The following is a 13,934-nucleotide window of genomic DNA, read 5'->3' on the forward strand; positions in this document are numbered from 1 at the left end:
ACATCCTTCAGCCACTCTTGAGAGGCAAACGTCCCTGCAAGGATATTTGTCCCCTGCAGTTCAGGTGTACAGGTTTTGTACAGGTCACCTCATCTCTGACAGAGAGCCCAATGATCCACGTATCTGATCACCTCCCTCAGTCCTTTAGCCACATATTGAACTGCACTCATCTTTCTATTTCTTGCCACACTAACATAAGGCACGGGTACTAATCCTGAAATTACAACCTTAGAAGTCCTATTTTTTTTAAACCGACTCCCTAACTTCCTAAGTAGGTCCTCATCTCCTCCCCTACCTGTGTCATTGGAATAGGATCTGGCCAGTCTACCCTTCCAGCTTCACTTGCTTTCCGATAACATCATGGCAGATCAGATCTTGGCCTCAGCTGCATTTTCCTGCCTGTCCTCCATGATTCTTGAATCCCCCAGAGTTGAAACATCTCTGTCAAAAATAATCCAAGGCTCCAACCACCAGAGAGGAATATCTCCCCATCCTTGTTTTACCCCCTGGTTCTACATCCCCCAGCCCCCTCCACATTTAGTTACCCCCCCCCCCCTCAGAATCCTATGCTTCAATAAGGGTTGTAATGTGGGTAAGAGCCCGTGGCTTTCAGTACTGGCACTGCAGTCCTGGCACAGGAGCATGGGTTTATTGCATCTTAAGAAATACCCCAAGGCTCATCACAAGAAGGTAATCCAAAAACTTTACACAGGTCAATATAATTGTAGACATTTTAAAGAGCATTGGCGATGAGAGAGCTAGAGAGGGAGAGAGGATGGGGGAGGAGATGCCAAAGTACAGACAAAAGGAAAGAAAAAAACACTGGAGAGCTGACCTGGAGTGGTAAAGATAAGTGACGTTTTATAGTTGGAGGTGGTCGCAGAGATACGTATGGGAGGACAAGGTCCACCATCAATTTGATAGGACTTGACAATGAAAGGTGGCAGTGAAACAAAGATGATCTGATATCAAGCACATCTGGTGCAGCTACAGGGTGAATGCAGACTCACTGGATGGGACTGGTGCCAGTTTATTACTCAGTATCATCTCCATCGAAACCACATCAATGATTACCCCGTGAACTGGTGAATGGCCTCTCCCCTTAACTCGTAAACTGTCTTAAAATATCTGCACTGGTTTCTTGAAGCACTAACATCTGGTCTGGGTTGATGCCAAGTTTCTGCTCACCAGGATTGACTGGCACTAGATCCTGATATCCTCATGTGTCAAAGGCAGTTTATTGATGTTTTCTGATGCAACTGTTTATCCAAGCTGAAGACGGAGAAGATATTTCTTCAGAAGTTACATGCCTAACATTAGAAACAGAGACAGGCCATTCAGCCCCTCATTCCTGGTCTGCTGTTCAATAAGATAATGGCTGGTATTTTCTTCAATTCAGTGCCACATTCCCACATTGACCCAGCCGAGTGGGAGAGAGAGAGAGATACAGCACAGACACAGGCCCTTCAGCTCACCCAGTCTGTGCCGATCATCAAGCACCCATTTTTACATTCACCCTGACCCATTTTATTCTCCCCACATTCCCATCATCTGCCCCCCCAACCCCGTTTCGACCACTCATCTACACACTAGGGGCATTTACAGTGGCCAATTATCCTCCCAACATCTTTGGAATGTTGGAGGAGACCAGGACACCCGAGAGAAAGTCATGCAGTCACAGGGAGGATGTGCAAACTCCACACAGACAGCACTCGAGGTTAATAATAGTAATAATAATAATAATGTTATTTATAGAGCACTTTAAAAACAATCATAGTTGCAACAAAGTGCTGTACATCACTAATCATTGACAAAAAAGTTAATACACACCAATAATAACAATTAAAAGATGGAGTAAGTAAAGATATTCAAAATAAAGAAATATTAAAAAACACTAAAAACAGGAGCAAAGTCTCATGCATGGTCAAAAGCCAGGCAGTATAAATGTGTTTTAACACTGGCTTTGAAGATGGACAGTGAGGGGGCCTGTCTGATGTGCAACGGCAGAGCGTTCCAGAGTGCTGGAGCAGCAACAGAGAAGGCTCTATCCCCTCTGAGCTTCCGCTTAGACCTTGGTACCTCCAGGAGCAGCTGATCAGCTGACCTGAGGGAGCGGGCAGGAGCGTATGGGTGGAGCAGCTCAGAGAGGCAAGGCGGGGCGATTCCAGATTGACTCCAGGCCTCTGAAGCTTTGAAACAACAGCGTCGGTAATAGGTATTACTGGACTGCCCATATACTGAGAAAAGTTTTTTTGGCCTTCCATCACAGCAATGTGATGGATGTTTATGTAAAATATGTTGTGTCTTGGGTCTATTTGTTTGTAATGTATGGCTGCAGAAACGGCATTTCGTTTGGACCTCAAGGGGTCCAAATGACAATAAATTGAATTGAATTGAAAAAAAAAATTTGAATTGAATACTGCATTATCTTAAAAATATCTACCAATCTGTCTTTAATATATTCGACAACTGATCCAGCACAAACATGAGAAATATTTTCTTTGTCCAGATCTGTACATCCCCTGCAATTTGTTTATTTCAGATTTACAAAAATGATTTTTGATAATTTAATGAGTTTGTAACATACCTTTGAAAATTCTCTTGTACCAGGTTTCTATCCATGTATGCAAATTCATTGTCCAGAAATTTCATTAAGGGCTCAATCACCTAAAGGGAACGAAGCAAATATGTTTATGACATATATAAAAGTTTGGAGGTGGAATAGATCTGCAGTACAAAGGTTGATTACACAAACATGATAAACGATGGAAGAGGAAGTTGCAATCAGCCACGTTGATCACGTGGAATCATAGAGTCTTACAGCGTAGAAACAGCGCGGCCCCGCCTGCCCACATGGACCAACATGTCCCATCCACACTAGTCCCACCTGCCTGCATTTGGTCCATATCCCTCTGGACCTATCCTATCCATGTACCTGTCTAAATGTTTCTTAAATGTTGCGATAGTAAATGTTTCTTAAACATTGCAATAGGGGTATATGTCTGTAACCCTCCTGCAGTAGCTTTAGCTCACCCGTATATCAATTCTCAAAGTTCTTAATTCTCAAAATGTTTCCTCCTTTTCCACTCCATTAATCTCACAGACAACCAATGTCAAAGAATGTCATAGATGAACAAAGATGGAGGTAGGTTAGCCCCATTCCATTCAAAACAACTTCAGTACACAAAGAAGCCAATGCCTGCCTAGATCCTGCTCATTGCTAATAAGTGGCATTCACTTCACAAATGACAAGCAATAACCACCCACAACAAGCAGATCTAACCTTGATAGTCCATACCATAATTGTCCTTCACCATCAATATCAGGGGGGATGCCACTGACGAGAAAGTTAACTTGGACAGCCATAGAAGTGCAGTGGCTACAGGAGTGGACCAGAGGCTATGTATTCTCTGGTGAATGACTCACCTCCTAGACTCCACAGGCAGTTCCACCTTCTACAAGGCAGAATTGTGACAGAATACTCTAAGACTTCAGTACCATCTGGGACAGAGCAGCCCATTTGATTAACACCCTATCAGACACTCGACATCCATTCTCTCTGCCACCAGTGATGTGGCTGCAGTATGTACCATGCATAAAGCTACTCGTCCAGGCTAGTCTCACACCACCTCCCAAGCCAACGACCTCCACCACGGTGGACAAAGGCAGCAGGCACAGCAGACCCATCAACCTGCAGGTTCCCCAGACATGTCACACACTTTCCTGACTTGGAAAGATGTTGCTGGGTCTAAATCCTGAAACTCCTTCCTCAGCAGCGCCGTGCGAGCGCCCAGAGGAACTGCATGGCTTAAAGCAGCAACGATCCACCTCCTTCTCAAAGCCATGCATGTGGGCCTTGACATTGATCAGTCACCATCACCTGTGAATAAATATGTAGGTAAAGAAAGCAACTGCTGTTGCCAAGACTTTCTATACTGTTAATAATATAGTACTCACATTTTCCAAAGGCACATCATGACAGGATGTGGACAGATTGTGGATGTGTTTCTTTATGTCTGCTTGCAGCTGATAAACACAAAGGATTTACATTTGATGATGTTTTTTAAATCTGTATTGTCAGAACCTTCAGCCTTTAATGATCCCCCAGTTTAACTAATCCCAATTCTTGGATTAGGAAAGTAACACAAAAACAAAGCAGGGTCATTAAGTCACAGGTCAAACCAGCAGCTCGAGTCAATCCCTGGGGCCAGCAGGAAGTGCCCAGTTTGCTGACTGCCGAGCTAGTGCAGTGTGAGACTGCACTTGGTAAAACTTCCAGCTGTGGCCGTTTAGTATTTGTTTCTTATTTTGCTCTGTTACTGCTTGATGAATAGACCTCTGAACAGCTCCTTCATTAGTGTGAGTTAGGTGTGCCCCATACAAAGGATAAATGAAATCTCATCAGTCATTAATGTTATCCATTGCATGAACAGGGAACTTAGTCTTGGCCCACCATCAAGAGTTAAAAGGTCAGTATGGAGCCTAACTTTCCTCAGAAACCTGCCCAGATTCTGGGGAAGTTTTGGAATGGTTCGGCATTTTAGTTCAGAGAGGGGAACCTGCCGGCCCTGCCCACTCCAGCCTCTGCAAAGGCAGAACACAGTGAGCTGCAAAAACAGAAATGCTGGAAATATCTGGCAGGTGAGGCAGCATCCGAGGGGGAAAAGCCCTAACGTTTCGGGATTTAACAACTTTTTACACTGTTTCTTTCTCCAGTATTCCAGCATTATACATCGGTCTAATCCACAGGTCTCACTCATCTCCATGGTATGAGTCCACAACCTCTGGATGTGACATTCCCAATCTGTTAGTCATACAATCGCCACTCCAGGGGACATCTCCACTCCTCAGGGGGAGCAGGTTTGCTCATAGGCAAATTCAAAAGAAAATGATCTGGGTATTTTTCACATATTATGAGTATTCTTATAGTTCCTTCTTGCTCGGTGCCCATTTTCAGCCTTTCATTACTAATCACAGAAAACAGTCAATAAGATCGCTCCGCCATCCAATTCCTACCCTGATCTTCGGCCTCCTTCACTACTCCAACGCTGTACAAGGTACTATCAGGGAACAGCAAGTTGAGGCATGTTACAGCTCTCAGGACTTTCACCTCCCTCCCCTCCCCCTTCCACCCCACATCCCCTTCCATCTATATCCCTCCCTTTGGATTTATGTTTCACCTCTCTTTTCTTATCTGACACACTTTTATCTCCTTTACATCTCTGTTCATCCATCTCCTAATCAAATCCCCCTCACACGTATTCATCTGTCACTTGCCAGGCTTTGTCCTGCCCCAGCCTCTTTTCCAGCTTTATCCCCCAACTACAGTCTGCAGAAGGGTCATAACTTGAAATGGCACCAATCCATGTCTTTCAGAGATGCTGCCTGATCCACTGAGTTACTCCAGCACTTTGCTTTTTTGTTGTAAACCAGCACCTGCAGATCCCTGTACCTCTCAGGCCTCAATGCTGATTTCAACGGGTTCAGATAACTACCCTTTCCTATTTGATTCAGAGCCGGCCAGTTCTGATGGAAGGTTAATCGGTACAATTAACTTAGTCTTTCCTCTCTGCAGATGCTGCCTCTCCTGATGATCCATTGCCAACATTCTCTTTTGTTTCAGATTTCCTACAGCTGCGATGTTTTATTTTTTCTCTCTCCTCCGTTCTCACTCATCTCTTCAGGGGACAACAGCTGTGATTAACAAGCCTTCACCACCTCTCTCCCGGCTGGCACCAACAACGCTTGCACTTTTCAACATCGCACTTACAACATTCTAATAATCAAGGACTGAAGTCTTGGACTGGACAAAAGTGCAAAAGACAAAAGTGGGGTCTGTCCTAAATTAACTTGTTTAGAATTTTCTTTAGCTTCAGCAGTTTTCCAACTGATGTAGAGGAGCACGATTGAGTGAGGTGTAGGTGGAGGAAAAAATGTTCCCAGGTTCAAGCAGTATATAACGGGGTGGTGCAGTGGTAGTGGCTGCCATACAGCACCAGAGACCTAGGTTTGTACAGACTTTGTACCTTCTCCCCATGACTGCGTGAGTTTTCTCCGGATGCTTTGGTTTTCTCCTACACTCCAAAGACGTACAGGTTTGTAGGTTAATTGGCTTAGGTAAAATAGTAAATTGTCCCTAGTATGTGGGATTGTGCTAGTGTACGGAATGATCGCTGGTCGGCACGGACACGGTGGGCCAAAGGGCTTGTTTTTGTGCTGTATCTTTAAAGTCTAAAGTAAATAATTCCAGGCCATTTTTCCTCAAGGAGGTCTCTACGGAACCTGTGTCTAGATATCTGATTGATCTACCCACCCAATGTCAAAGCAGCCACCCAGAACCACAGTCGCATGTTAAATTCCCCCTTGATGATCATTGAAATGTCTTCAGTACCTTCTGAGCAAGGGTCTGGATCACACCCTGGATCTTATTGTTGATTGAACCGTTGACTCTTTTCAGCTGGGTGTGCAGTGTGTTCTGGATCTGATCCACTGAAATCATGTTGGCTGTATCTTCCTTCAGGCCTTGCCAGTCCAGGTCTTCTGGCAGCTGGGAGATGATCACTCGGAGATGCCTCATGTTATTGAGAACCACACAGAGCTGGGGTGACCTCACGGCATTCACGTCTGACTAGGAAAGCATTGTGAAAGGAAGTCATTAGATAATCTCAAACTGTCCACATGATGGGGGATTTTTTTAATTAAGAAACATAAATGGGAAAGCTCCAGATGGAACATTAAATGGCAGAAAAACCCAAGGGGTCACATAGCAACTTCCTGTGCCTAATCCACATTCATATACCTACCAAGATATACGGCACTTCATCCAACCCCACTCTCTCCATCTTGTAATACCTGGGTGAGATGGGAACTCCAGGTTGATTTTTCAACTTGCCCCTCTCACCTTAAAGTTCTGTCCTCTAGTATTTGATTTTTCCATTCTGGGGGGAAAAGGTGCTGACTGTCTACCCTATCTGTGCCTCTCATAAGTTTACATATCTCTATCAGGTCTCCCCACAACGCCCAGCGTTCTAGAGGAAACTATCCAAGTTTGTCCAACCTCTCCCTGGAGCTAATACCCCCCTAATTCAGGCATCATTTGGATAACAAATTGGATACACATTTGGATATGTGGTTCTTTCTTCACTTGGCCAACATCATAACATTTTCTACCTAATACTCTTCTGAGACGAGTATTCAAGAACCAGACACACCACACTACCTCACAGTAAATAAATGCCCTTGCCTGAGAATAAATGGTTTGTATTCCAATTCTCTATATCATTAACTCCCCAGTTGCATAGTAATGTCCTTCTAATCATGTGAATTCTTAATACATTAGAGATTACTGTCAACCGCTGCAGAATATTAATGACATGAAAATCTTTTGACCTTTTAATGAAATACAGATTAAAGAGGTGCAGAAGGGGATGAATTACAGTCTGTACTCACACCACTTTGGTTGGCATGATCTTTGTTGGTTGACAGCTCCTCTGCCCTCTGCTCGATGAGTCGACAGTACATTAATGCAATCTTGCACATATCCTGCAACAGGAGTCCACAAGGATTAGCAATGATTCAAGATGCACCTGCAGACAAACTGGTGAATCTTATCCATTCACCAGTACTCAGTGGGGATTGAAGGATGGGGAATGGTGTTTGCGCTCAGATTGAGGCAATATATCCTATCTCATGACAGACTGATAAAGGATTAATAATCTTTGCATGTGCCCAAGCCTGTTGCCCCAGATCGCCTCACACAAGGAGCTTGGTACCCGTACTCTGTACCGGGCATGATGCATCCTACTGCAAAGTCCACCACCCACACTCTCCAAACCTTGATGATGTGGGTGTGTGTGGGACAGGTGGAATGCGGACATATAGACAACAGGGACAAATCACCAACACGCTCCATTTTAGACTCCGATCATCGTGATAGGCTGATGGGGTTCAGGTAGGAAAGAGTTGAACCAAGATCACATTATTGAATGGGAGGGCAGGCTTGAGGGGCCGAGTGGCCTTCTCCTGCTCCTGTTTCTTATGTAAAGCCCATGAGTGTGGTTACAGAGTTTACTGGTTACAGAGTATAAAGCACCATACGCAGGGACACATACGAGAAACAGGCTCTAATTCCAAGCCTTAATTTTGCTGGCTGAACAATATGGTGTCATTTGTATTCTTCAAGTGATGTGGGTAGTACTGCCAGGCTAATGCTAATCCCCAAGTTAAAGTTCGCTTCTTAAAACAGACAACAACAAAATGGTTAAAAGTAAACCAATCCAATCTTTAATCGACATCGTCAGATGGGAGTGGCGGGTACCTGGTGCAAAGTGAACACAACTTTACACAACGCTCCCCAGGCTCCACTCTCCAAACAAAGGGAAGTTAGTGCAGCTATACATTTTTCATCAGTAAAACACTTCTACTAAGTCTGAATATGGCATGACTGAAAGATTCTACAGCCTTTCAGAAAACAGGAAAAGCTGGGTCTAAATCAGGCTCCTCCAATAATAAGTTATTGCTTATCTCTGCATTCATGGCCTTGGACAAGCACATGTTATATTGCAAGTTTCCATCTTCATTTCTATATCAAAACGACAACCTTTTACTCCAACTTTGTGTTCTATATAGTCAATGCAAAGTCAGCAACATTATACAGACATGGCACGGAGTCACTCTATTGTCCTTTACAGACAATTCATCTTAGTTTCCATCTTAAATTAGTAAGAAGAACAATTACAACAACTCAATTTTGTGAACCCTATTAGATTTGACTGTATCACCCACACCAAAGAGTTCCTCAGAGTGTACATTGGAGATGGAGGTTGGTGCTAGTAGAGTGCTTCAGGATTTTCACCCAGCAACAAGGAATACATTTTGGGTTGTGTCAATTCCCTATCTTCCAAAGGAGAGGTTATGGGTTTGCTTGGTACTGAAGAAACTCTGGTGAAATACTACAGTGCATTTGTAGATGGTACTCAGTACAGCCATGATACACTGGGGTTGCAGGGACTGACGTTTGGGGTGGTAGATGGCGCCTTTAGCAATTTGTCCTGGATGGCGTTGAACTTCTTACGTTGTGTGGGAACAGCACTCATCCAGGCAAGCAGAAAGGGTTCCATCATACTCCTGACTTGTAGGTGGTGGAAAAGTCTTGTGGCACTCTCCACAGGATACTCAGTATCTAACCTGCTCTGGTTGCCACAGTATCTTTATGGCTGATCTAGTTATCGATTTGTTCAATGGTTATAATGGAAACACCACCAGTTTTCAAAAGTAGATGGTTAGGGTCTATCTTGTGGGAGATGATCACTGGCCATACCTATGTGACATAATTAGTGTTCTTCACTTATCATCCCACACCCGAAGGTTTTGTGAGTCTCACCACACGCGGGTGTGGGAATGCTTCATTATATAAGGAGCTGCAAATGACAGCAAATGAATGGAACTCTGCAATCAACTAAACATCTCCAGGTGATCCACTTGGGTATAAGATTCAAACCCAAATCAACCACAGCTTACCTGAATATGACCCGAGTACATGTTTCAACCCCTGACCCAACCAACGCCATATGTGTAATCATATCACACAGGATATTAATCTATTTAAGACCGGTGTCGACAAGCGTGGTAAAACATCTGCTTGACTACCCTGTCTACCTGTGTCACCACTGTCAGGTAACTATATACTTATATTCCCTGATCTCTTTGTTCTACTACAGTAATCTCCAAAACCTGCCATTTACTGTGTAAATCCTGCCCTGTTTAACTTAACACTTTGCACTTGTCCGAGTTATGTTCCATCTGCCATTTCTCGGCCCACTTTCACTGTTGGTCTAGACTGTGACTTTAAATGGATTAACCTTAAATCTCAACCATAAATGGAGGACTCCATACTCTGAGGCGACAGCCTTTATTTGAAACGTTCTGGCTGGGGGAATCCATATTTGCTTCTTCCATTTCAGTTTTAACGATGGTTCTCATTGTCCCAGGAATCATTTGAGTGAATCTTTGCAGTACTGACCCCAAGGCAACCGTATACCACCTTGAAGAGTCCAATGAGGCAATGCACAATGTTCCACATTCTGTACAATCCCAGCAAGATCTCCTTCCTCCTGTACTAGCCACACTTGTATGTTCACTGCACCAGCATTGCCGAGCCTCTCCTGGTGATGGTGATGATGATCCCCTTCAGTGCCAAGGAGGGGCACTGAGTCATTAGCTGAGGGAAAGCAGCAGGTGATGCCATGGGACAGCATTGAGTCCATCCCTCCTGACCCTGTGTCACGGTGCAGACCCTCCCTGATGGTCTGTCAGCTTGCAGCATGGGGCATCTTCCGAGGTGGTTGGTGAGGGGTGGGGTGATATTGTGTTCCTAACTGATTGTTGCTCAGCTTGTCTGAGCGACACTCTCTCTCTGTTTTGGCAAATCCCCAGATGTCAGCGAAGTAGATTTTTGCGAGGCTGATCAAGTTCACTTGCTTTTGACTTTAAGCAAATTTTGCGCTTGGTTCAATGCTCCTTGCTAGTCTCATTTAAATTCTGTTTTGGCCAAGCTGTTTGCTATAACTGAATGGTTTGCCAGGCCACTGCAGAGGGCAAGAGTCAACCACATGACTGAGAGAACTTGCGTCATCACTCAGGGGTGGGCTGGAGCAGTCTGGCCTTTCATATTCTGCCATAGAAGAAAAATAATTTACAGAGAAGCTGTAAAGATCCACTTTCTTAACTACATTATATTCTGCTTCATTCTAAAACTTGAACGATCCCGACACCAGATCGGCACTAGTTCACTTTGTAATCTGGTGTTCATGTGGATGTTCAAGGTTTAGCAGGCAAATGGGACAGAGTTAGATTGGGCAGCTTGGTCAGCACAGACGATTAGGGCTGAAGGGCCCTTTTCCATGCTGTACGAATCTATGTAGCAATATGCTGGGGGGAGGATAATTGACTTCCCCAGACTAGGCTCTGACCACTGGAGGAGAAATGGAGAACCTACAGACTGCGGTAGTAGTTACCAAGGGGAATCTCCATCTCAGGCAGTCGCTCGGGATCAAGGACAACTTGCGTCCTCTCTGGTTCCGTGGGTACTGAGCTGGCTGATAAGGATTATGATGGACCTGCAGAATTCTGCCACAGATGGGGCAGGAGGTAGACGAGGAAGCAGGCAGTTGGGTAGGGGGATGGCGTGCTTGTGAGACGTTGACATGCTTCTGCCGCTTCATTGTTCTCGGTACCAGCCCAAATGCACCTTCACCAGTTCAAACTCTTGTGGGCCAGAGATTCTGAGGAGTTAATGAGAATGTTGCACTTCTTCAAGACGGATTGGAACACGTGTCCCGTGACACTGCATTCATCATGGACAGGGTCCAACAGTGGCGCATAGTATAGGGTTTTTAAATTAAACCATTTTTAAAGACCATAGGAAATAAGAGAGAGGGAAAAAGAGAGAGAGAGAGCGAGCGAGAGCGAGAGCGAGAGCGAGAGAGAGAGAGAGAAAAAGAGAGAGAGAGGGAGAAAAAGAGAGAGAGATCGCACTGTATACTTGTATTTATACTTATGCATTTTAAATATGCATGTCATGTTTTATACTTTGGCAATATAACAATGTTTTTTTAACATGCCAATAAAGTTTTAAAATTGAAATGAAATTTTTTTTTAATTGAATTGAAAATTGAAAATTGAGAGAGAGGGAGCATTTAAACAAACGCATGGTAATGAGCAGTGCAAGAAACCAGACGATTTCATGCAAAGTCACACTCACCTCGGTCAGCTTGACCATGATGACAAACGCTTCCTCAGAATCCGGCCAACTCAATTGTGTCCATGTCTGCTTGATCTTGAGGTAGCAGGTTGCAATATCCACTGCGGAGGTGCTGTGCTTAGTCTTCTCCCCCAGACATTGCAGCTGTATGAATGGTACATGAAAGTTACAAAACACCCACCACGACACTGCAAAGCAACGTGAGTAAGGGCAAAACGTGCAACAAATGTCTGCAAATGTATTACACAACAATGATTGACAAGTGGCCAAAGAACAATCAAATGGATGCTACGAAACCTTCCCACATCAGCAGAATGTCGCAGGATCTACCCTGATGTACAGATAACCTTTTTTTTTAATGCTGTTTAACGCAAGACCACCTGTAAGAAAGTCGAAGGTGGAACTGGCTACAGGTAGAGAGACCGGCCTCTGATGGCAGGCTGTTGTTGACTAAAACAGACTGATTTAAACATTGCAAAATCTCCTCAAGGTATGTCTACTTTGAAGAAGTTCTCCTCCTCACTCCGACAAGAGTACAGTGCCCATTCCGTCTCTCCAGAGATGCTGCCTGTCCCGCTGGTACAGCATTTTTTTGTCTTCCTTTGATTTAAACATTGATTAATGAGCCATTGATTTCTGAAACCAACTCTGTTGCCAAAGTGAGTACAGTGAGTAAAATCTGAGCGTGCAAGTCCACTGGTGTCCTGTGGAGCTGACAATCTGTTCCCGTAGGGGGACATGAGCTACCTTCTTCCAAGATGAATTTACATTTGTGAGGATTTAAGCAGGATGTTATTGTGCATCTTTTCCACCAGACTATAGTGAAAGAGAAATAATATACTCAACACTGTTGCAGCCGTGACAAAGGGGGGGCACCGAGAATAAAGAGGGTCTTGACGGGGGGCTGCTGAAAGCTAAGAGGGAGGTGGCGGGCTGCCTGTAGTGGCAGGCCCAGTTCACCGCTGCACAAAGATAGATAGATATATAGATATAATTTATTGCCACACAACCAGGGTTGGTGGAAATTTGGGTTGTCAGCAGCAGTACAATAATAAAGAACACACAATAAAACTGTACTAGGACCTTTTAAAACGTTGTCGGCTCCAGAAATATGGCAACTCTTTGTGTACTGCCTAGGTAAAGTCTGCTGTGTGATTTTACTGAATTGTATGCAAAAACAAAGAATTACACTGTACCTAAGTACATGCAAAAATAAGGTATCATTGAATCATTGAACAGCTGCAGGTGCAACAAATCCGAAATAATAAAACAATAAGGATGGTGGAACTACTCAGCAGGTCAGGCAGCATCTGTGGTGAGATAAACAGGCAACCTTGAACCTATGACAGTGGCTCTGCAACTGGAACGTTAACTCTGTTCCTCTTTCTACAGATGCTGTCTGACCGGCGTAACATTTCTGGCACTTTCTGGTTTTGGTTCAGATTCCCGAAGGCTGCAGTGATCTTTTGGTTTTCATCTAAGGCCCAGAAGATGCTGATTACATGCTGGCGAGGATGGAGGAATGGCAGTCTGGATCACAACAGAAACACTGCCCATTGATGTAAAGTTGGGGCAGAGGCATTGCATACAAGTAGTAGTCTGCAAGGTTGTACAGCTGCTATTAGGAGGAAACATAGGTGTCATGTGTACCACCAGCGGGGAGAGAACATTGGACCACTGCTATACGCTGTTCCGGAAGGGCTACAAGGCCGTTCCACTCCCTCCTTTAGGAAAATCTGACCACGCTGCCATTTTCCTGCTGCCGGAGTATAAACAGAGGATAGCTCAGGAAGCGGCAGTGACGAGGGATGTAAAGCGGTGGTCCGAACAGTCAGAGGCCATGCTGCAAGATGTACTGACAGATGTCGACTGGAATATGTTCCAAGCAAGTTCCAGTGACGTCAAGGAGTTTGCGGAAGCAGTCACGGACTTCATCGCAACAATAGCCGACAACATCGTCCCCACGGTAAGGGTTAGCATCTTTCCAAATCAAAAACCCTGGGTGGACAGGTCCGTTCCTGTTGCCTTGAATGCTCGCACTGCTGCCTACAACTCGGGCCTGGCATCCGGAAATATGGACGTCTACAAGGTAGAGTGCTACCGACTGCGAAGGGCGGTGAAGGACGCAAAAAGGAGGTACAAGATGGAGTCACAGATGGAGCAGCAGGACACC

General features: G+C 44.6%; 1 protein-coding gene across 1 annotated transcript in view; it reads right to left on the minus strand.

The window, feature by feature from the left end:
- The window catches only part of unc13d (unc-13 homolog D), a 75,101-nt gene that overhangs the window by 16,712 nt on the left and 44,455 nt on the right, over positions 1-13,934 (minus strand). The window contains exons 21-25 of the mRNA XM_033044415.1: positions 11,762-11,905; positions 7,450-7,542; positions 6,392-6,628; positions 3,958-4,026; positions 2,588-2,667 (exon numbers count right to left, since the gene is read on the minus strand). Of these exons, the coding sequence (XP_032900306.1) occupies positions 2,588-2,667; positions 3,958-4,026; positions 6,392-6,628; positions 7,450-7,542; positions 11,762-11,905 (623 nt within the window). The remainder of the gene's footprint in view (positions 1-2,587; positions 2,668-3,957; positions 4,027-6,391; positions 6,629-7,449; positions 7,543-11,761; positions 11,906-13,934) is intronic.

Source organism: Amblyraja radiata, chromosome 26, assembly GCF_010909765.2.
Source record: "Amblyraja radiata isolate CabotCenter1 chromosome 26, sAmbRad1.1.pri, whole genome shotgun sequence".
Lineage (NCBI taxonomy): Eukaryota > Metazoa > Chordata > Chondrichthyes > Rajiformes > Rajidae > Amblyraja > Amblyraja radiata.